The sequence below is a fragment of the Tachysurus fulvidraco genome, chromosome 1 (assembly GCF_022655615.1).
Source record: "Tachysurus fulvidraco isolate hzauxx_2018 chromosome 1, HZAU_PFXX_2.0, whole genome shotgun sequence".
Taxonomy (NCBI): domain Eukaryota; kingdom Metazoa; phylum Chordata; class Actinopteri; order Siluriformes; family Bagridae; genus Tachysurus; species Tachysurus fulvidraco.
This window is the reverse complement of record NC_062518.1, coordinates 16,089,681-16,112,208: the sequence shown is the minus strand read 5'-3', so window position 1 is coordinate 16,112,208 and position 22,528 is coordinate 16,089,681. Positions and strand designations below refer to the sequence as shown.

The window sequence follows — 22,528 nt, the reverse complement described above, 5'->3', positions numbered from 1 at the left end:
TTGCCGCCTCTCTACCGGATGAGCTAAATAACTTTTATGCTCGTTTCGAGCCTCACAACCCCGCCCACCACACCCGCGGCTGCTGCAGAAGATGTGAGTGCGCTCTCCGTCTCTGTCGCGGATGTAACCCGATCCTTCCGACGGGTAAACATCCGCAAGGCTGCGGGTCCTGATGGCATTTTGGCCCAAAGTTGTAGAATTACAGCATGGACATAAGCTGGAAGATGATGAATACCGACGCCTGTACTGGGACAGGGAGGTGGAGAAAGCTAATGCCCAATGGGAGGAAGGGGACTCCCAGACATACAGACATTATATACACACTGGCGGTACGCCACAGGAATTTTCAATCCTTAATACCAAAAATATAAATAAGTAAAAAATTTATACACCAGAATTCACTCATGAGTTTTTTTCTGTCACCCCCCCCCTCTGTCTCTCGCTCGCTCTCTCCGTGTGTGTGTCTCTCACGACAGAATTCACCCATGAGATTTTTGTTCTGTCACACACACACCTCTCCCTCTTTCTCCGTGTGCGTGTCTCTCACAACAGAACTCACTCATGAGATTATTTCTGTCACACACACACACACACACACACACACACACACACACACACACACACACACACACACACACACACACACACACACACACACACACACACACACACACACACACCTCTCTCTCTCTGTCTAAGTGTGTGTGTGCCTCTCACAACAGAATCCGCTCATGAGATTTTACCCCGCCACTCACACAGTCACAAATCAAAACAACTTTATCTATTTCCTATTTCATCCAGTTATTATACTGTACTTCACCCTTAAGAGTTCTTGAATTCAAGGGCAGCTGTCTGTCTCCCAGGGCCACCCCTCCCTTTTTAGGCCACAGATTCACTACGCACAGACTTCGAATATAACAGGCGTCTGCTTACCTTAATATTATGGCCGGCCTCTGTGACCCTTCAGAGAGAGTGGTCCTGGTCCCAGACACAGGTCACGCTAGCCCCTTTGAAGTCCCATCTGGGGTGCCATTAGATATGTGTGCTCTGAGCATGCGCATCCCAACTAGCCGGTGTGTTCACAGACATTTTCAACCTCTCCCTGTGTCTGTCTGTGGTTCCATCATGTTTCAAAAAATCCACCATTGTGCCCATACCAAAGAAAAATAAAATCACATGCCTAAATGACTGGAGGCCAGTTGCTCTCACACCCATCTTCAGTAAGTGCTTTGAGAGACTCATCAGAGAATACATCTGCTCTGTGCTGCCTGCCTCACTTGATCCGCTACAGTTTGCATACCGCAGTAACCGTTCCACAGACGATGCTATCGCTTTCACCCTACACACTGCTCTCTCCCACCTGGAAAATAAGAACACCTATGTGAGAATGCTGTTTGTGGACTACAGCTCAACATTTAACACAATAGTGCCTGCCACACTTGTAGCGAAGCTCCAGACTCTGGGACTAAACAGATCTCTGTGCAACTGGATTCTGGACTTCCTGACAGGCAGAAGTCAGGTGGTGAGAATGGGCAGCAATACTTCATCCCTGCTGATCCTCAACACCGGTGCACCTCAAGGCTGTGTCCTCAGCCCACTCCTGTATTCCCTGTATACACACGACTGTACAGCCACACACAGCTCCAACGTCATCGTCAAATTCGCTGATGATACAACGGTGATAGGCCTGATCAGCAACAACGATGAGACGTCCTACAGAGAAGAGGTGAGCACCCTGACTAAATGGTGTCAGGAGAACCACCTCTCACTAAACATTGACAAGACCAAGGAGCTGGTGGTTGATTTCAGGAGACAGAGCAGAGAACACAGACCCATCACCATCAACAAGACACCTGTGGAGCATGTGAGCAGCTTTAAGTTTCTGGGTGTTAACATCAGTGAGGATCTCACCTGGTCCATACACACCGACACAATGCTGAAGAAGGCACACCAACGCCTCTTCTTCCTGAGACGGATGAGGAAGTTTGGAATGAGCCCCAGCATCCTCAGAACATTCTACACCTGCACTATAGAGAGCATCCTGACGGGCTGCATCACCGCCTGGTTTGGAAACAGCACCACTGGCAACCGTAAAGCTCTGAAAAGGGTCGTGCGAACTGCCAGCCACATTGTTGGAGGTGAGCTTCCCTCCCTCCAGGACATCTACAACAGGCGGTGTATAAGGAAAGCTCGGAGGATCACTAATGACTCCAGCCACCCGTCCCACAGACTGCTCTCTCTGCTCCCCTCAGGAAGACGTCTCCGCAGCATCCGATCCCGCACTAGCCGACTGAGGGATAGCTTTTTCCCTCAGGCCATCAGACTAATTAACAGCCATAACTAACACAGCATACAGCATACTTCCACAATATTCAACAGTTCAACACCGGACTATACACACTTGCACACACGCACACTGCATTCGTACTGCATCAATACACACGGGACTATACACACACACTGCATTTAATTTAAAATAACAATCTATCTGACAATAAGCTATTAGTACCACAGGACATTTCTGTATCTGTACAGTCCGTTGCACCTTAACATGTTACATATATATTACATGTATATAATACTTATATATATTATTTATATTTATACTTATACATACATTTATGTATGGTTATATATATATGTCTAGTAGTACACTGTGTGTACTGACTATGTATGAGCACATTGCATCCTTTCCACATTTTCCACATTTGCACATTTCAATGGTACTGAGCATTTTGCACATTTTTTCTAACCTGTCTGTAAATTGTTCTGTTTATGTTTCTACTATTGTATGTAAAAGGTTCTGCAATTTCTGGAGCTCGCTCCCAAGAATTTCATTCACCAAGGCACATGTGCCGGGGTGATGTGACAATAAAGGTGACTTGACTTGACTTGACATCCTTGAGGACCTTCAGGAATCATTTACAACATTGTTTGAGTCATGATTATAATATAACAAAAGAAAGAAAAGTCTTAATGAGCTCTGAATATTCTGTTAATTACAATAATATTTAAATGAGTAATTGTTCTGTATCTCGTTGTGTGTAAAGTCATGAACACTATATACACAGATTTATTATTTATATAAATATATATGCAATAAGAAGGTTTTTATAGTATCACTTCTTCCCCTTCACTCCTGTTCTTACCTATAGATGATGGTTAGACCTCTCATGGTTCTGGCAGTCAAACACACACCTGAAACTCATTTACACAGCATGTATATTTAATGCATTAAGCCAGAATATTGTGACATTATTCTAACGAACCACTCAGGTAACTCCGTTAACGTTAGTGGGCGGAGTCAGACACGCCCTGCAGTAATATTGTATATGTTAGTTGATATTAAAATATTAAGTTTCTAATCCAAACGCGATTTCTTTGTTTATAGTAAAATAACGTAAAAACTCGTTTTAATACCTACATTGAAGTGTAAAAGTTTCACAATAAACAATAAAAATCTGCACGTTACATTTTCTTTTGTCTTTTATTTATTTCGAGGTTATTTAGTCAGACCAATGGCAGAATTCTTGAACACCACGGCAGTTTTTATTGGCCAAGAGGACGTGTGACTGATATAAACCAACCAATCACAGTTCGTTATGTTCAGCGTCCTGCTTAGCGGTAAATAAACAGCTCTGTGTCACGCCGTCTTTTGGTAGCGAAAGGAAAACAAACTTAAAGGTGGCCTGGGGTTGGAATTTATAAAATATTATGAACTAATAAATATTTATTGTTTCTTTTTGTAGGAAAAAGTATTCCATGAAATACATTAAAAATATTCAACAGGTAAAATAACTCGTTTATGTATTTATTTTAATTATTTGTTTTATTTATTAATATATTTATCAAACTTGTTGATTATCACAGTTCACAAACAGCAGACAGAAGAGTCACTACACTGTGTTTTATACACACACACTCCTTACAGATGAATATCTGTACAAAGGTCATGAGGTCTGTGTGTAGATTTGTCTCTTAAATGCATTTAAAATGTTATTTTACTGCAAAACAGAATCTGAGTCCATGTGTGTATTTATGTGAAAGTAAAAAAAACATGTATTTGTGAATTTAAGAGAAAAAACAAAGAACATTTTAAAATAGCAAAATTTATACAGAAAAACAGGGATTAGATTAAACTAATAACAACTTCCTTTGTGTCCCTGTGTAGCAAAACTGTGTAACATAAAACACTAACATACACTTTACACACATAACACTCACTAATACACTAACATACAATGTACACAAATAACAGACACTAACACACTAACATACACTTTATACACATAACACACATTAATACACTAACACACAATGTACACATCTGGGCTGGATTCAGTCAGTGTAGATTATATCATCAGTTCTACACACTGGACAGAGGACATGATTTCAAACTCACCTGTGACTGCAACCATCACAACACCGATCACAAGTCCTGATAGGATGAAGAGATTTCTCCAGAGTCTGATCTTTCCATCTTTATCAGGTGTCTGATTCTGACACACTTCAGTCTTACATGTCTGATCCTCTGGAAAAATGATAAAGATCAGAGAGTCTGAACTTCATTATTAAATAAACCACTCAGTTAAAAGAGAATTAAATAAGTTTTGATTTAACACAAACATTTGCTGTAAATATAATAAATAAACTGACCAGCTGAGTGACTCTGGATGTAAAGTCTGATTCCACGGCTGATGTTTGGAGGTGAACCTGCTTGAATACAACAATAGACTCCTAATTCATTACTACTGATATTGTGTATAAATAAACTGCTGTTATACTGCAGTGAGAATCTCTTGTTAACGGATGTGTTACTGTATTGTGGTGTCAGGGAAATACTGTTGAACGAGCGTAATATAAACACTGGAGGTTCTGACGCCTTCATCAGGAACCAGTACACATTATTTACAGACACTTCACACTTTAGAGTCACATTTTGTCCCAAATCTACAGACTTCTCTGTGAAACATTCAGCAGCTCCACAGAACACAAGTAGATCTAGGAAACAAAAAAAACACATGACAAAACCCTGACTTGTGATTCGCTGCTGAAATAAAAATACTGAAATGTTTAATCCAGAAACACGATTATTAAATATGATCAGTGATTTAACTAAAGGAAATAAACTTACAGAAGTGAATGTGGAGGATCTTCATGATGAGACTTGATCTCTGTTCACAAGGAGGAAATTGTCATTGAGCTTCAGATTCATTTACAGCTACAGGAGTGTGGGGAAGTTGCAGTGAAACTCGCTCTGACCGCAAGCTTTTTTCACCTCTTTCTGATGTAAAGACCAGAAGTCTTTAGAGGAGGAGCAGAAAAATGATGAAGTGGCCGAGACTAAAATAGATCCTTGTCCTTCTTGACATTAATAACTGGTGACAGTAATAATTGTGGAGGAGGAGAATATTTTTTAGTGTAAAAATAAGAAGTCAAGCAACAAATAAAACAATAAATTTATTCTTGTAACCAATTTAGAGAAGCAATGTGATCATTATTATATATAAATCAATTCAAGGTTATTCAACAACCTGTGAAAATATCAAATATCAAATATAGAAATGTCAAAGGAAATATCTGTTTAATCTGTTTACTTTCATTCAAAATCTACACACTAACACACACTAATACACACTGTAAACTAACACACACTGTACACACTAACACACACTGTACACTAACGCAGACACACACACTAATACACTGTATTCATTTCCTTTAAAACATATAACGCCGAATTGATAATAATGGATGTGACCATACAATAAGATTTAGAGGTTGGTAATAAGTCTGAAAATACTTCTGTGAATCACTGTAATCGTACACAAATAGGTAAAAAACATATCCGTATTGAAGTGTTTTAGATATGAAACATGACCTTAAATAGAATTTATAACAGATTTATCACTATACCCCTCCTTGAACCGCCACCTTATTGTGGTGGAGGGGTTTGCGTGCCTGAATGATCCTAGGAGCTGGGGATTTCTGCCCCTGGTAGGGTCTCCCAAGGCCTGGCAAAAAGCGGTTCAAAACCCCTCATGAAGAACAAAACAAGGTCCGTGACGTCGCCCAGTATGGCGCAACCGGGGCCCCACCCTGGAGCCAGGCTTGGGGTTGGGGCTCACATGCGAGCGCCTGATAGCCGGGTCTTACCCCACTGGGCCCGGCCGGGCTCAGCCTGAAGGAGCAATGTGTGGGCCGATCTCCAGTGGGCCCACCAATTGCAGGAGGAACCGTAAGGGGATAGGTCTCTCACTGTTATTTGTGCTTACAGGCCAAATGGCAGTGTAGAGTACCCAACCTTCTTGGCGTCTCTGGTTGGGGTGCTGGAAAGTGCTCCGACCGGGGACTCCGTCGTTCTACTGGGGGACTTCAACGCTCACGTGGGCAGCAACACTTCAGGTTGGTGGAGAGCTCCTGCCTCAAGTGGAGGAGTTTAAGTATCTTGGGGTCTTGTTCACGAGTGAGGGAAGGATGGAACGGGAGATCAACAGGCGGATGGTTGTATTTTCTGCAGTGATGCGGTCGATATACCGGTCTGTTGTGGTGAAGAAATAGCTGAGCCACAAGGCGAAGCTCTCTATTTACCAGTCGATCTATGTTCCTATCCTCACCTATGGTCATGAGCTTTGGGTCATGACCGAAAGGACAAGATCCCGGATACAGGCAGCCGAAATGAGCTTCCTCTGCAGGGTGGCTGGGCGCTCCCTTAGGGTGAGGAGCTCGGTCACTCAGGAGGAGCTCAGAGTAGAGCTGCTGCTCCTCCACATCGAGACGAGTCAGCTGAGGTGGCTCAGGCATCTGTTCTGGATGCCTCCTGGACGCCTCCCTGGGGAGGTTTTCCGGGCATGTCCAACCGGGAGGAGGCCCCGGGGAAGACCTAGGACACGCTGGAGGGACTATGTCTCTCGGCTGGCCTGGGAACGCCTCGGTATTCCCCCGGAAGAGCTGGAGGAAGTGTCTGGGGAGAGGGAAGTCTGGGCGTCCCTGCTTAGACTGCTGCCCCCGCGACACTGCCACGGATAAGCGGTAGAAAATGGATGGATGGATTTATCACTATATTTGTCACTGTATAAACACTGCAAAAACACATGGAGGGGAAAAGCATGTTAAAGCGAAGAACATCTCCCCTAGTGGCGGCCATGATTTATGACATGGGATTGTGCGTTTCCGTTATAACAGTCCAGTTTATACTCTTTAATAAATATAAATAACATAAAAGCACATGTAATTAAACTTTGAACATATGCCACACAATTTTAAAAAGATATGCTAAATTATTGTGTTTATATATTTTTTCTTATTTCAAACGTCATTTGAGTTGCATGTTTTTCATCATACCATAAGTGCACAGCAGGGGGCAGCACAGTGCAGCAGAACGAAAGGCGCATCTGACGTTCAAAACGCAGGTCATTTGAGATCCGAGTTCTTGAAAAAACGTCAAATTCTGACTTATAAAGCAGTAATGCCTTTTAATTTCACTTCAGCCCTGTTTCTAACATATTTTCTATACTATATGCTCACAACACTTACTATAGTTTAGGTGAACATTATTAAATAATAATATGTAATTACTAAGTTATAATATGTAATTAATAAGTTATGTAAGTATGTAAGCTATTTTCACTAACTAATGTGTGTCATGTGCAGGAGTGAACAAAAAGAAAGTTTACTCGGAAAAGAGAGTTTTGGTTTATTTACCCACACTGGGATTATGTAATCCATCAAGATGGATTGTTCGTTAAACCCAACCTTTTTTTAATTTTATCTTTTTTATTTATCAGACTGCTGGTTCAACAAGTTTCATTGTTTAAGTTCAGACTACTTTTATCTATTGACTACTTTTAGATTTAAATGTTTTGTGTGTTAATTTCTTCTTTATTATTCAACATTAAAATATATTAAAATTTACAGAAGAGAGCAAAGATCAGCTGAGTGTGAACCAATGTAACACTATTAACGCAAAATATCTAAAAGCTGTGTAATGAAATGACATGAACTTTTACATATAAAGTTACACGATTCTTTAGTTTGAAGTTAAGCCACTGACCAAAGCAGCACAAATTCTCCAGCATTAAATGCATGGAGTGAGACAGTTCTGGAGTTCTTTCAGACTTTTGTTCTCCATGTTCTGTTTATCCTACTATTAAACATCTCAGTATAGTGTCTCATTTAAAAAAAATGTGTGTAAAATTATATCCTGAATTAAAGAGTTTGAATGTAAAAGTTGTCACAAATAAGACAACTAATAAGCTTCACCTTAAAATAACAAACATTTAAAAGTGTTCAGATGGTCAAACAGCTTTATGTAATGAGCTCGATGTTTACATACAGAGAATTAGTGTCGATTCATATACATTTGTATTTTAGAAAACAAGAAATACTGAATAAAAATATTTTACTTTCTCTGAAAAATAAATGTACTTCATATAGCATAAAACTTCAAATAACAGTTGGTTTGTTAATTCAGAGTATGTTTGTAATTTTACAGCATTTTGTAAACAAATGCAAATAAGAAAAACATAAATCTAGTGTCAAAGATTATTTTACATGAAATTAGTTTTATTTTCTTTCCTATATTGTTGGTAATGTGAAAGCTGGTATGGTTTGTATAAAGGTTTGCCTCATAACTTCTTGTTTTTCTGTCACAGCACTTACATCTTGAGCTTGATGTTGTCTTCAAAATTCCAAACTGTACAGCAGACTGAACCCGAGCAGGAATATGCTGCTTGCTCTTATTGTGACGTCACCATTTCTTGGAATTATTTTTTTTTCTGCTTCTGTACAGTATGTGTAAGTGAAAGAGAAAAGCAGAAGTGAGTAAAGATTTCATTAACATATTTGTATATTGACCCTGCAGTGTGGGAGGCCTGGGAAGGCCTCTACAAGGAAGTAAGAAAGTCTTATTTAAAGCAGTTAAAGGAGCATATTTGTATATTGACCCTATATTTAAAACAGTTAAAGGAACATATTTGTATATTGACCCTATATTTAAAGCTGTTAAAGGAACATATTTGTATATTGACCCTGTGGGAGACTGGGTTATTAAACCTGGTATGAAAAACATTTGTAAAACAGTGATCCTGAACATGAAGAAGGATTAACAGAAGATTTGTACACACTATAGACTGAATGAAATGTGGCACTGAAACGGGGCAAGAGACGAACAAAGTCAAACAAGGATGTATTTTCAGGTCTAAAGAAATGTACCCGACCCGAAGTGACTTTCTACCCGAACCCCACTTGCATGATTTTTTTTTTTTTTAAAGAAAGAGCCCACCCGAGACAAACCGGAAAAAAAAAAATTGACCCGAGTCCGACCCACCCGGCAATTTTGTTTAACCCGACTGGACCCGAATGATGCACACACCGAGGCAGCCCAGCACACACCAGTCAGACATAATAAAAACTCTGCAACCAATTTGTCCGGCTGCTCCAAGTTCAAGTTCGGGTCTTCTCGGGTCCATTCGGGGGAAACTTCTCCATCAAGCTGAGTAATGTGACACTCTCTGACTCGGGAACTTACACCTGTCATTCCCCCCTCGTGCTGCTCAGAGTGTAAATCTGAGTGTTAAAGGTTAGTATCATGTTTGTTGTGTTTTGTATATTTCAGAGTCTACATTTTTTGGATTGTTAACTTGATGTGTTCTTCATCCAGGGTGTATCCTGCTTCGATGCCCAATGATGCCTGAGATAGACACAGGCTCCCTGTGACCTGAGAAGTTCGGATAAGCGATAGAAAATGAATGAATGAATGAACTTGATGTGTTTCTCTGTACTTCTAACTATGGTATATCTCCAGAAAGCTCTGTGAGAGCAGGATTAGAATTCTATTCTGCACACACACCTCTGCTACAGGGTTTAAAAACAAAAAAAATTGTATACTGCATGCCACTACAGGGCCTCTGAGCAAGGCCCATAACCATCAATTGTATAAAAAATAAATAAATAATAATAATAATAATTGCAGTGGTTAAAGGTGTCACACTTACAGAATTCATCATAATATTCATTAACATTAAAATGAATGTGGTTAGATTGACACTGTCTTTAGGAATCAAAACACTGTACATATCTGTGAGCTATTAAAAAAATTATACTAACCTTTAACACTCAGTTTTACACTCTGAGCAGCACGAGGGGGGGAATGACAGGTGTAAGTTCCTGAGTCAGAGAGTGTCACATTACTCAGCTTGATGGAGAAGTTTCCGTTTGCAATCTCAGTTTGAAAAGTTTGAACTCTGCCTCTGTATTCTGGGCTCTGATCATAAAAAACTTTTTTACTCTTGATATCAACCACCACTTTTTCTTCACCATCTTGCCAAAACACATCCACACTAACTAAAGATTGGTCGATGGAACATGGTAAGATGACTGTATCACCTATGAAGGCTTCATGTGTTTCAGTGTTCTGCAAAAACACTGAAAGTACAACAAAAATACACAAGAAATCAAATGTAGGTGAAATCTACTGGATTGTGTATCATCAAAGTCAGACCGTTTTTATCTCTCACCATTGTATATCAGCAGATTGACCATGAAGAATAACAAACATCTGTGGAAAAGGAAAAGAGGAATAGCAGGATTTATTTATCTTATGTGAACATCAAAAGCCACTGTTACAGTTTTCAAATTAACAAAACCAATGTAGTGTCTGAACTGAAGGGTTCTGGCTATAAAAAATTCCTGTTTATAAAATACAATTTAAGCTTATTCAACTTAATAAACAAGGTCTTAATGGAATTTGATCCAATATCTTGGTGTATTTATACAACAGTCAATAGTATGTGGGATACGCCACAACTCGGCCCAATCTAAACAAACATGACAGTAGCTTAATGAGCATAATAATAATGAACTCAATGTTGAACCCATGCTCAATTCAACACAAAAACCCTAACCCTAACACACAATGCTAACATTTTAAACAAGGCATCTCTGTGATTGATATATCAAAATCTTCTGCAAATAAACTGTGTGTTACTAATACTCGATTGAGCCATGTGTCAAATTCAGTGGCTGCACTGGAATGCAAAGTATCATTAAGATTAAGATTAGCATTAATATCCCAATTAGTTTTTTAGTTTTTCTAGAAGACTGGATAAATATCTCCTTCATTTGATTATTGATGACCAGCAAGGTTTGGTACATAAAAACATGAATATATTGCATGAGAGTTCTGATTAAAAAACAAAAGCAAGTTTATCTGTCGATGGATGTTGAGCCTTCAACTGGATAGAATGGAATTACCTTTTTAACATTCTCCCAAGATTTCGATTAGGCATAATTTGGCATCGATTTGATTATTACAGACAAACCAAACCCAGCCTCTGAGATCCTAACTAACAATACCACACATTCCCGAAAGACCCTTTATTTCACAGCCATCGACTCGTCAGGTATCCCCTTTGTCTCCAGTACTGTTTGTATTGGCAATTGAACCTTCAGCCATTGCAGTGAGACCACAAACAGGATTATCAGGCATTGCATTTGGGGGAAGATCACTGCATCGTCAAAAGATCATCACAAGACTGTATTTATACACAGAAGATATCATATTTTTTTCCTGAAGGAGTTTAACTGAAAGTTTTGGGATGTTTCTGGATATAAAATGAAAAATTCCAAATCAGTATGAATGTTTATTAATAAAGGAGAAAGACCTAGTCCCAGAATAAATAAAGCATTTATGATTCATGAAACTTTTGGTATTTAGATTTAAATATAACTCTTGAATCTCAAAAAATGATTACCAAAGCACACAAAAACTGGTCTAATTTGACTGTATCCTTGATCTGAAGAATAAATATAATTTAACTGAGTATGTGTTTGTGTGTGTGTGTGTGTGTGTGTGGGGGGGGGGTGTAATAATTAATTAATTGTTTCCAAAGGATAGATTTTGCATGCTTATATATTCATTTATGTATAATTATATAAAAGATAATAACAAAAAAAAAATAGTCAAACCGTTTAAGAGTAGTAATCTTTTGATTGTCTGAAGGTGATGGTTAATCTAGGAAAGAGCTGAAAAGCACTGCTTTACCAGCCAACTGATGAATCCATGCTTTACAGAACACATTCTGTCATTTAACTTATTCTACAATAAGCACTTTATCCTGACCTGGATACAGCCAGCCTAAAAGAAGTGAGGAGTTTTATATTCCAAACCTCTCTCCCCCCACCAAGCTCAAAATACCTTCTTTTCATATTAGATGTAAAGTCTCATGTAGGGCATCAAACAGCTCATTTCAGAACAGTTTACAGCCTGAGACTCAAAATAAGGAAGGAAGTAGAAAGATGCAGCTGTATGTCGTGTGCTCAGTGTTTAAACATTGAAAGATTTTTCTATATTACAGCACAAAGATTCTTGTTCTCGTTCCTTAACAGGACCGTAAAAGATCTATGAACTCGTAGTTAATGTTTACTGTGGAGACGTTGACAAATATGACCCTAAACTCCCTTTTACTGAATGTTGTAAGACAGCGATGTTGGGGTTAAATAAAAACGCTTTCAAGACGATGAGATTATCTTTACAGTTCCAGGACCCTCGTGTAAAAAGCTCTGAATCACTAATTTCTCTTTCATGGACACTGTTTTGGACAATGGACACCGTTTTTGGACATGGACACAACTCCAGTCCAGCAGGTGGAAGCAAAACACTGTTCAACTCGATGCGACGGTGATGAAGACGAAAAAGAAGCAAACCTAACATTAGGGTTAGCTTTTGGTTAGCTAAACAATGTAAACACTTCTCTGTTGTAAACAAACTAGTCTTCGAAACCTAACAGTTTTCTCTAGGAGCATTTTCTTGGTACCGAGCAAACGGTGTATTATAACAGATCAGTGCGTTATAATGACGTTATTGTTTAGCTTAGTTTAGCTAGCCACGTATTTATAAACAAGTTGTGCGTAGCTGCGCAGTGATAGTTAGCAAGCAAGCTAAGTGATGGAGAGGTTTCATTACATTTCTGCATCAGTGAAGAGTGAATGAAGAAGGTGGACGTGTTTATTACTCGAGTCCAGGAAGAAGGTATCAGCTGCTCGTCCTCTTACAATCATTTACTTATCACCTTTTATTTAAACTTTTGTATTGTTTATGTTTGAAAGTCACAGACTTCACACCTGTTAGCCTAGTGTTTAACTTTTACACATCGCTATTACACAATGAAGCAAAGGGAAACAAAACGGAACAATTCGTTTTAATTGTTTTGTTTTTGTTTTTGTTTGTTTTTGTATTAAGATGGGAACTCCGTTTAAGATCCCGAAGAAGAAACAACTTCCGGATACTCCAGACATTTGCATGACGTCACCTCTCGCTCGTCTTCAGGATGACGTCACACCCAAAGTATGAAGTCCATTATGGCGTATCATAAGTTTCATAGCGTGTTGCACTCATAAAATTCCCATCATGCACCCTGATGACTGGGTTAAATGATGCACTAAATGCACTGTGGGTGGTTTATTGTCCTGGTGTCATAAATAGACACGCGGAATTCAGTGCTCAGTTAAATTCACAGTCATATTCTACCACCCCCATGCTGAAGGTGTCCTTCAACTGGTGTAGATTGGTTTTGTTTAACACAGCGTTCTGTATCAAGCCTTAACACTTCAATTTTGGGCTTTAAAAATTCTTAACAGGATTTCATTCATGTCACACTTCCATCCGTTGCGTTCAGTTTGTGGTTGTCCTGCGCAAAGCTTCACCTGTCTGAGCTCTGGATCTCTCCAGATCCTTCAGAGTTACCTTTGAATTTTTAGTTGCTCCTCTGAATAAACCCCACTTTATCTGCTCATTCATGGTCTTTCTATTTATTCTTTCTAGTTTTAATTTTGCTCTCTGACTAGTATTTTTCCAGATCTTTACAGATCCTTTCAAGATTTTGATAGCGCCTTGATCTTCATGATGCTGTTTTGCAACAAACCGTTTATTAGAAACCACTCTTAAAATTTGGATATTTTTTCTCCCACAGTCTCCCTGGAATCGAAACTTTTTTAACGGGCACAAGACGAACGGAAGCAGCATTGTCAATGGGAGAAGAGAAACCAAGCCTGCATGTACTGGAACTGACCGGTGAGTGACTGCAACTTCAATTATTAAAGAGAAATAAATAACATTCTGTCTAAGCTGCTGTATTTCACGCAACATGCAGATTTGTGGTGCAGGAATTCAATCTTCCAAGCTAACCAATGTGATACTAGCATGCTCATGTACTAGCGTGCACCTGTACTAGCATGCTCTTTTACTAGCATGCTCTTGTACTACAATACCTTACTACTGTAAGCTAAATTTATGTGGGATGCCACTAGGGGTCAGTGTTGCACTAAAGAAGACGACCTGTCGCTGCACAGACGCATTTGTTATTCGATTATAAAATCAGCCACCAGGTGGCGGTGTTTAGACACTTTTACACATTTTTTTTCTGCAAACATGACATAATTTCAAATGACTTGGTATTGGACGTTACCGAGCTTTCCTTTAGAACCGAGTGACATAATGATGCATTATGTTCTTTCCATGCCTTGTGTGTGTGTGTGTTTGTTCTTTAACCATTTATCATTGAAATAAATTCAACCATGCTGTCTTTTTATTTTCACTCCAGGAATAAATGTGAGGATAACATGAATGAATCAAATGTGAAAGCAATCGAAACACAATATATAGAGATTGTGTGTGTGTTTTTGTTTTTTTTTTCTTTCTTTCAGATGGAGACCCAAGAGGGCATCGGATAAGCTGTGCGATTGTGAGGACAACAAACACACACCTTCATTTAAGAAGCAATGCGGTGAGAACAAAACACACAGAAGAGGTTTCCTCAAGCTTTAATATCCAACCCCAGACTCACACATGGTTTAGTGGAAACACACATCAGCGACAGGTGTCACGTGTTTCGAAATGGGCGGCTTAGGTTTATACATTTCTTTCTCTGTTTATTTGTTTGTTGTGTACATTTTATTACAGCGCATTAAAAGCACATGCAAATTCTTTCCCCCATATTTTCCCAAAACATAGTTTGCACGCCCGGTAATTCATTTAGCAGCGACGCAGACTCCTTTTGACGCAAGCCGAAGCTCGGCCTTCGTATCTGGCGTGAATTACTGCCATGCTAACGAGGGAAACTTGCTTATGTGCGCTTTAATGAGCTCTTAAAGTTGAAAATTTGCCCTCTTTTTTCCCCCTCCTGTGTCCTCATTTCCTCTCCTTTGCTCTCCATGCTCTATATTTTGCTGGAGGGCTGCAGCATTTTCCTGGCTTCATATAACTGATAAAGAAACTTGTTTCACTTTATAGAGCTTTAAAAGAGCGTCCTGCTGTTTTCTTCCTCGTCGTTTCTCATCTTTTTCTTCTTCCTCTCTCTCTCTCAAAGATAACAACGGTTCAAAAAAGAAAAGAAATCTGTTTCTCTTGTAGCCGATGCCTCGGCGTGAGACGTCTTGTCTCTAGAAAGTCCTCACAATTTAATCGGACTCCGTTCTGTACAAAACGCACAGATAAGGAACAAAATGAGACGTTTATATGACCCGAGTATAAACCTGTCCATTTCCTGTTCTTTAGGTCCCAGTCTTGCTGAGAAATGCAAATCATCACAGCCTGAGGATGAGGAGGAGGATGAAGAGGGTGAGAAGAAGATGGCTTCTCCGGTCAGAGAAAAGCGGAGCGCAAACACGCAGGCGTCTGTGGTGAGATTTTATTAGTTGAAGTTTCTTCACATAGCATCTTTAGGGCCCTTTAATGTTTTGCACATATTTAATCAGTTAGTGCCTCATTTGCATAAATGTGTTTTCCTGTAGAGACCAGAACACCACACACACACACACACACAGGATACGCAGGCTATTACACTGATTTAACTCTTTGTCTTTGTGCTAAAGAACACGGCTGTAGCGGACAAGCGTGACGGACGGAGCACACACTCTTCTCCACACACGCACTCCGAGGACAGAGTGCCGGCGAAGCTAGCATGGACGCCCAAGGACACACATGTCCACTCCAGTGATTCCAGCGATTCTCCTTACACCAGGAGGAAGCTGAGATTTCCTCTCAAAACCTACCAGAGAAACAAAAGAAGCTGCACAGAACCCAGTGTGTACAAAATCATACGTTCTAATTATCTTTACATCCGGACAGACGGTTCATGATGCTAACGTTGCTAACAAGTATCTGAAGCCGACAGCTACCAGTTTACTGTCGTAATTCTGCCTTGATTTTTAAACTCCACTCATGTCTCTAAAAGGAGGCGTGGCCTTTAGTTTAAAGGCGGGGCTTAGCATGATCAGTGACGTATTTATTTAATTTAATTTATAGTATTAAATTTATTTACTCGTCAGGTAAAGGTGTTTGTAGCATCGTGTAGCACTGGTGCTGTGGAATCACTTTTAACCCATCGCTCTTTAGAGGAATCCGAGTGTTTCCTGGAAATAAGTGACGTGACATACGGCTAAGTACGCCCCCCCCCCCCCCCCCCAAAAAAAAAGCAGTCAATATCGCACACAGGAATAGGAGAAGGCGTGAGCGCCGAGGTTCAGCAAACAGTGGGCTAGCGTCAGGAAACCGAACCATACAGAACCAAAGGGGCCCCCCTGTATAAACTCTGACCATCCCTGTGGCCACCCCGGTATGAATGTGAATTTAAATGCATAATGAAAATTCACAATAGTTCCTGAAGTGAAAAATAAATAAATAAATAGAAAGATAATCATAAGAAAGAAAGAAAGAAAGAAAGAAAGAAAGAATTGATTTTTGGATCAATTTTAACCAAAAAAGTTCTGGACTACAACTTTAATGTCACAGTGTTACATTAACCAGAGACAAAACTAAACATATAACACACACCACACATAGTCTCACTAATTCTCAATACCGGTTTCTGCCCTGAGATTAAATGATGCGTATTTTCCTCAGTCTTTAACAGGATAATTAAACCCCGAGTTATTAATCTCTTCATCCTGGTGGCACTGATGCTCCTGTAAGCTCATTGTGAGGAATCCCCAAACACCTAATACAGCCACAGACCATCTTATCTGGCTTCCGCTCGTGTTTGGGTTCGGTGGAAGGCGATCCGGCCGATATTTAGCCGCAAGGCTCTCGTATCTCCACCACGTCTCTCTCTGATGTTTATGAACACCTTATCACTTTACGTTTCCATCGACTCGGTTTCTAACCTGATTAAACAGCCGAAGAGTGAAGCTGCAGCATCGGTTGTATCCGAGCTCCGTGTTCTTTATTCAGCTCATGTCCGTTTAATTCCTTTCTCTAGTAAAAGCGACGTAGCGTTTATTGAATGATTCCGATTTTTCTTGTTTGTTTTGTTCACTTTATTCATTATTAATAATTCATTTTAATTTTTTTTATTACTCATTCATCTGATTGATTTATTAATTAAATACAGAAGATTATCACAACTAACTCCCTTTTTATCGAGTTCTACTAATTATAAAATGTTTGTTAGATCATTATAAATCCATTTGGATCTGTGTAAAGACGGGTCTTGGGTGCGAGTGTGCAGCGCTGATCACCGTGTGATTGTTATTGTGTGTGTGCTGCAGTTGTATTGTCCAGTGGCGATGAAGATGAGGAACACGACGAAGCACGTGGTGACGTTCGATTAAATCCAGATGTACAGGTGAGTGTTAATCAGTATTCAGGAGCTTTATTGTGAAACATTTTAATATCTCTGTAACCATAAACACTCAATCAACACTGATCTCTCTCTCTCTCTCTCCCTCTCTCTGTCTCTCCCTCTCTCTCTCTCTGCGTCTCTCTCTCTCTCTGCCTCTCTCTCTCTGCCTCTCTCTCTCCCGCTCTCTCTCTCTCTGTCCCTCTCTGCCTCTCTCTCTCTACCTCTGTTTCTCTCCCGCCCTCTGTTTCTCTCTCTCTGTCTCTCTGTGTCTCTCCCTCTCTGTCTCTGTCCCTGTCTCTATCTCTCTGTCGCTATCTCTTTCTGTCTCTCTCTTTCTGTCTGTCTTTCTCTCTCTCTCTCTCTCTCTCTCTCTCTCTCTCTCTCTCTCTCTCTCTCTCTCATGTATATACAGAAGAACCATAGGTCAGAAGTTCAGAGTTCATCTCCTGCCATGATAGAACTCGCCTTCTCCACTCTGTTCTTTGGCACAACGCGGAGTAACACCAACGGACCCATCATGGTGTGTGTGTGTGTGTGTGTGTGCGCGTGTGCGTGTTCTAGCTCTTTCTGCATGTTCCATTAAAGGACACATCACTGTTTTTCGTTCTGGAATTTTAATTTATGCGTCAGGAAACGAAATGAAACGAAGCAGACATCGTTATGGGCAGAAAGAAAGAACGTGTTCAGAGACGACAAAAACAAGCTTGACGTTCCCACATCTGTATGTGTTATTAGTCCAGCTGTGGTGTAGTGTCCATCAGAGTGACGCTTCTCAGGTTTGTGTAGGGGAACTCGCTCGTCATGACGCATCACTGAGGTCAAAAAGTGGAGTTGTTGTCCGAGGTGTACAGCAATCCCTGACACACACAAACTGTGTGTGTGTGGGTGTGTGTGGGTGTATTATAGCTTTTATTTTATTCACTGTGATAAACAGCACACACACACACACACAGAGGACGTTTTCTCTTTCTCTCTGGAGTACAAACTGACCCACGAGCCAATAAATAGACAGATAAACAAAGTAGGAAGTGGTGTATAAACTCACTGAGGTTGTGTTATAGCATCTCATTACGTGCTCTGACATCGTTATGTCATCATGCTCTCTCTCTCTCTCTGTCCTTTTGTAGATCACGGAAGAGTGCATCTCGATTCCACTAAAAGGTGAAGCTCTGACACACGCGTATACACACACACACACACAGTAATAGTTTGCAACTTGGTGATGGAAAGCAAGCTCTAGACTTTGTGCTCCATTTCCATGTAATATTGATATGTTGATTTAAACTATAAGTAAACAGGAAGTGACATCACTGTTTTGACTAAGCTCTGTCCGGGTCAGGATCGGACGCTGACGGTTGTGTTGGTGAGTGTGTGTCGGTGTGTTTGGTTCCCTCTGAGCTGCAAGCGTACGGTGTGTGGGACGCAGTTGGCAGTGGGTTGACGGAGCTGTGCGACTCTTCATCATCCCTCCTCTTTTTCATTCTGAGCAACGCTCAAGCCGGACTGCTGCACACTGAGCTGTCTGCACTACACAAAAACACAACTGGTGAGAAATAATCAAATGACCGGTAAAGAAAACCTCCAGCTGAGAGATTTACGCGTTATACAGACATCTTGTGTACGTCCTCCTTTAGCCCCGCCCTCGCCGTTTGTGTTGGTGCACTTGATCGGTCGATTGGACGATCTGCAGGAAGCCACCATAGCGTCTTTGATGGAGATGATGTCTGTGAAGAGCGGACACACGTCCTTGGGAACAGCTCTGTCCCGGGAGGAGGGGCTGAAATGGGTAACGTGTCATCGTCATGGTGCCCAGTTCCTCACTCTGCTGGGGAGCAAAGTACCCAATCAGGTAAGCCACTCCCCCTTTTCCCCAAACCACCTTCCCTTTAGCTTCAGGTGCAGGAGTGTCTTCTTGTGTTATACCTTCGTACTGATCCACCTTCACATCCTGAGCTCTGATCCATCTCTGCTTGTTTACAGAGTCACAATGGGACCAGAAGTGGTAGAGCTCCTGCTGTCACGGGTATCAGACACACACTACGCAGCCATACAAGACAGTCAAGCATGCCCAAAAGGTACACGGGGCTTTACCGTCTATTCAGGGTGCACAGATCCCTCAATCACAACATCTTTTTACTTTGGGTTGTGGTTTTTTTTTTGTTGTTGTAACACTATAATAGGTTATTTTTGCTCTTGTTCGTGATACTGCAGGAAACAACAAAGTGCTTGTGTTTTGGTTTCTTTTCAGTTTGCTTTCTTGATTCTTCATTTTACTTGGTTCTCTTCTACCCTTGTGCATGTTTCCTGATCCCACTGGTTCTGTGGTCTCCCCTTATCCCTTGTTTCCGTGGTCTCCAGTTCCCTTGGTTCTGTGGTCTCCCCTGATCCCTGTTTAACAAAACCTACTTGGTGCTCTCAGTCCCTTCTCTGTGGCAGTTTCCTTTCTTTCTCATTTCCCTTCATTTCCTTCAGTTCCTTCTTCACTTCTTTTCCTTCGTTACGTGTCTCTCTTCTTCCTCTCAGTTCCTTGTCGTCCCCCCCCCAAGAATCTGATTCTCTCGTTTGCATAGTTTTGCTTTACTTGGTTCCCGTTGTCTCTTGTTTTCCTCGGCTTCTGTCATTGTCCTGGTTTGCTTGTTACCTCTTGTACATTTTAATCCCTTTCCCTTGCTCCGTTGGTTCTCCAACCTAATTTATTTTGCTACTTTATTCCCTTGTTTTCTGCTTTTCCAGGTTTTGTTTGTTTAATCTCGATCCCGCTCTGCCCATGATGTCTGCTCATGTTGTTGTGATACGAGCTGTACCGTAGACTTTAATGATGATTACTGGAACAGAAATTAAACTCCCTCCTCCAGCTCCTGTACTGTTTGATAATAGTGATTAAGCTGATTCAGCGCTTTGTGCTTTGCTTGGCTCAGAATAGCTGAGCTCTATTGGAAACTTCTTTGTGTCACTGCTTTAGGTCTTTCCACCAAGTTTCCACTAAAGCTTTTGAAGTCGGGGGTTTGATTAGTAAACCAATACGGCGTTGTATGAGTTTTACAGAGGAATTTGCGAACTTTCCAAAAAAGTTGCCCAGAATATGACAAGTTGGTGTTTTGTGATGCCACAACATTCTTATTGTAACTCCGTGTGTGTGTGTGTTTTATAATATTTCGTCAGGTTAATTCAGTACCCACCTCCACCCTCGAAAGGCGCCATCACCGTGACAACCGAAGACCTGGAGTGCCTTAGGGATGGTGAATTCCTCAACGATGTCATCATCGACTTCTACCTCAAGTGAGTTTACAGAGTGCCGTGATGTCTAATACGTTTATTTTACCAGAATAAATTTTATTAAGTCAGTTTGTGTTAAGAGTTTTCTTCTCACTAGGTACCTGCAGTTAGAGAGAGCGGATCGGGACGTGGCCGAAAGGTCGCACATCTTCAGCAGCTTCTTCTACAAGCAGCTCACACGCAAAGCCAATAGCAGCGAAGAGGAGGCGGGCTGCACGTGAGCGGCACACACGTGTTTACACGCTGTATATAACACACGTGAACTACACGTTAGTGCATACATGTGGAAATATAACCTGCATAAACATACATGCACAAAGTATGTATAACCCGTGTGTGTGTGTGTGTGTGTGTGTGTGTTTCGTGTCTCACAGTGCGCAGTACAGACGCCACGGCAGAGTGAGAACGTGGACCAGAAACGTCGACATCTTCAGCAAGGACTACCTCTTTATACCTGTCAATCAGGAGTGAGTGTCTCGACACCGTCTCGTTCTCACTGCGTAAATACAACACGGAAAAGTGTCTGATTGCTGCTTTATGGTAGTCGTGTTGTTGCTTAGAGACATAGGGGGCAAATGAGACAAACAACCACCTTGGAACAAGTACATTGTGTTATTATACATTATACACGCACGCACGCACACACACACACACACACACACATAGTGAGTCCAGATGTTTTTGCCACTGGTTATACTTCAGTTTGGACTGTTGAGTCCTGATGTGATTATAGTCCAGACTGTGTGTGTGTGTGTGTGTGTGTGTGTGTGTTTGTGTGTGTGTGTGAGAGAGAGAGAGAGACATGTCTATCTTTTTCATATTCTCTCTCTCCCTCCAGAGCTCACTGGTACTTGGTAGTGATCTGTTTCCCGGGCCTGCTGCAGCCCGAGTGCGTGCCGTGGAAGAAAAGCCAAACAGGTGCTATACACACACACGCACACACACACACCTACACACCTACGCACACACACACACGTCTAATCTAATTACTTTCAGCAGCCTCGTTCCCCACATGTGGTTTGGATGTCTCCCGGAGGTGTAAGAACATCTCGTTTTGGTCTGAAATGACACGATGACGTACACACATACAGTCATGGAGACACTGGAACACACACTTCGTCATCCACTCATTTATTCCGTGTATTGGAAAAATCTGTCTCCGTCCCCCTGCACTGTAGTGTCTCGTTCTCACGTTCATCAAAAGGACACCGTTTACAGCAGCAGGGAATTATGCGCAAAGTTCCACCAACAGAACAAATATATTTTATAATAAATACATAAATAAAACTATGATGTCCTCGAACACCTTTATTATGTACTGCTATTAGAGAGCTAGACGATTTGGTCTGTTTGTTGGTGTTGTATCGCACACATGCTGCTGTCTGTAATGACATTCTAACTTGTCTGTTTAGCTTGGCTTATTTTTGCTTCAGGGATCGTTTACCGTTCCTAATGACAAAGGTTGTAGACATGAAACACTCCGGCTTTTTAAAAAGAAAGCTTTTTTTATTATAAGTTAAAGTGAAACTGCTGCTCTCAGCATGCTTTCTTTTTGACGTAGCGGCTTAGTGTCAAGGAAATGGAAAGATTCTAAAGAACCTGCTAACCGTGACACACGGGGCAGAGTCTCGTAA

At 40.9% G+C, this 22,528-nt stretch overlaps 2 protein-coding genes across 3 annotated transcripts in view; one reads left to right on the top strand and one right to left on the bottom strand.

Moving 5' to 3' along the window:
- The window catches only part of LOC113634630, a 121,769-nt gene extending 111,643 nt beyond the window's left edge, over window positions 1-10,126 (bottom strand). Inside the window, exon 1 of the mRNA XM_047811056.1 lies at window positions 10,108-10,126. The gene's annotated coding sequence lies outside the window, so the exon portion shown is untranslated. The remainder of the gene's footprint in view (window positions 1-10,107) is intronic.
- A 2,503-nt stretch (window positions 10,127-12,629) lies between these two features.
- The window catches only part of senp7b (SUMO specific peptidase 7b), a 19,450-nt gene continuing 9,551 nt past the window's right edge, over window positions 12,630-22,528 (top strand). The window contains exons 1-16 of one of the 2 annotated variants that reach the window (XR_007143663.1): window positions 12,630-13,030; window positions 13,241-13,345; window positions 13,971-14,071; window positions 14,704-14,783; window positions 15,554-15,678; window positions 15,871-16,081; window positions 17,545-17,621; window positions 18,031-18,138; window positions 18,746-18,779; window positions 18,943-19,164; window positions 19,253-19,467; window positions 19,599-19,693; window positions 20,781-20,897; window positions 20,992-21,111; window positions 21,269-21,361; window positions 21,733-21,812. Coding sequence is in view for 1 of the 2 variants with exons in the window: in XM_027168644.2 (XP_027024445.2) it covers window positions 13,241-13,345; window positions 13,971-14,071; window positions 14,704-14,783; window positions 15,554-15,678; window positions 15,871-16,081; window positions 17,545-17,621; window positions 18,031-18,138; window positions 18,746-18,779; window positions 18,943-19,164; window positions 19,253-19,467; window positions 19,599-19,693; window positions 20,781-20,897; window positions 20,992-21,111; window positions 21,269-21,361; window positions 21,733-21,812 (1,783 nt within the window). In the remaining variant the exon portion in view is untranslated. The remainder of the gene's footprint in view (window positions 13,031-13,240; window positions 13,346-13,970; window positions 14,072-14,703; window positions 14,784-15,553; window positions 15,679-15,870; window positions 16,082-17,544; window positions 17,622-18,030; window positions 18,139-18,745; window positions 18,780-18,942; window positions 19,165-19,252; window positions 19,468-19,598; window positions 19,694-20,780; window positions 20,898-20,991; window positions 21,112-21,268; window positions 21,362-21,732; window positions 21,813-22,528) is intronic. The other variant, XM_027168644.2, reaches the window with a different exon arrangement.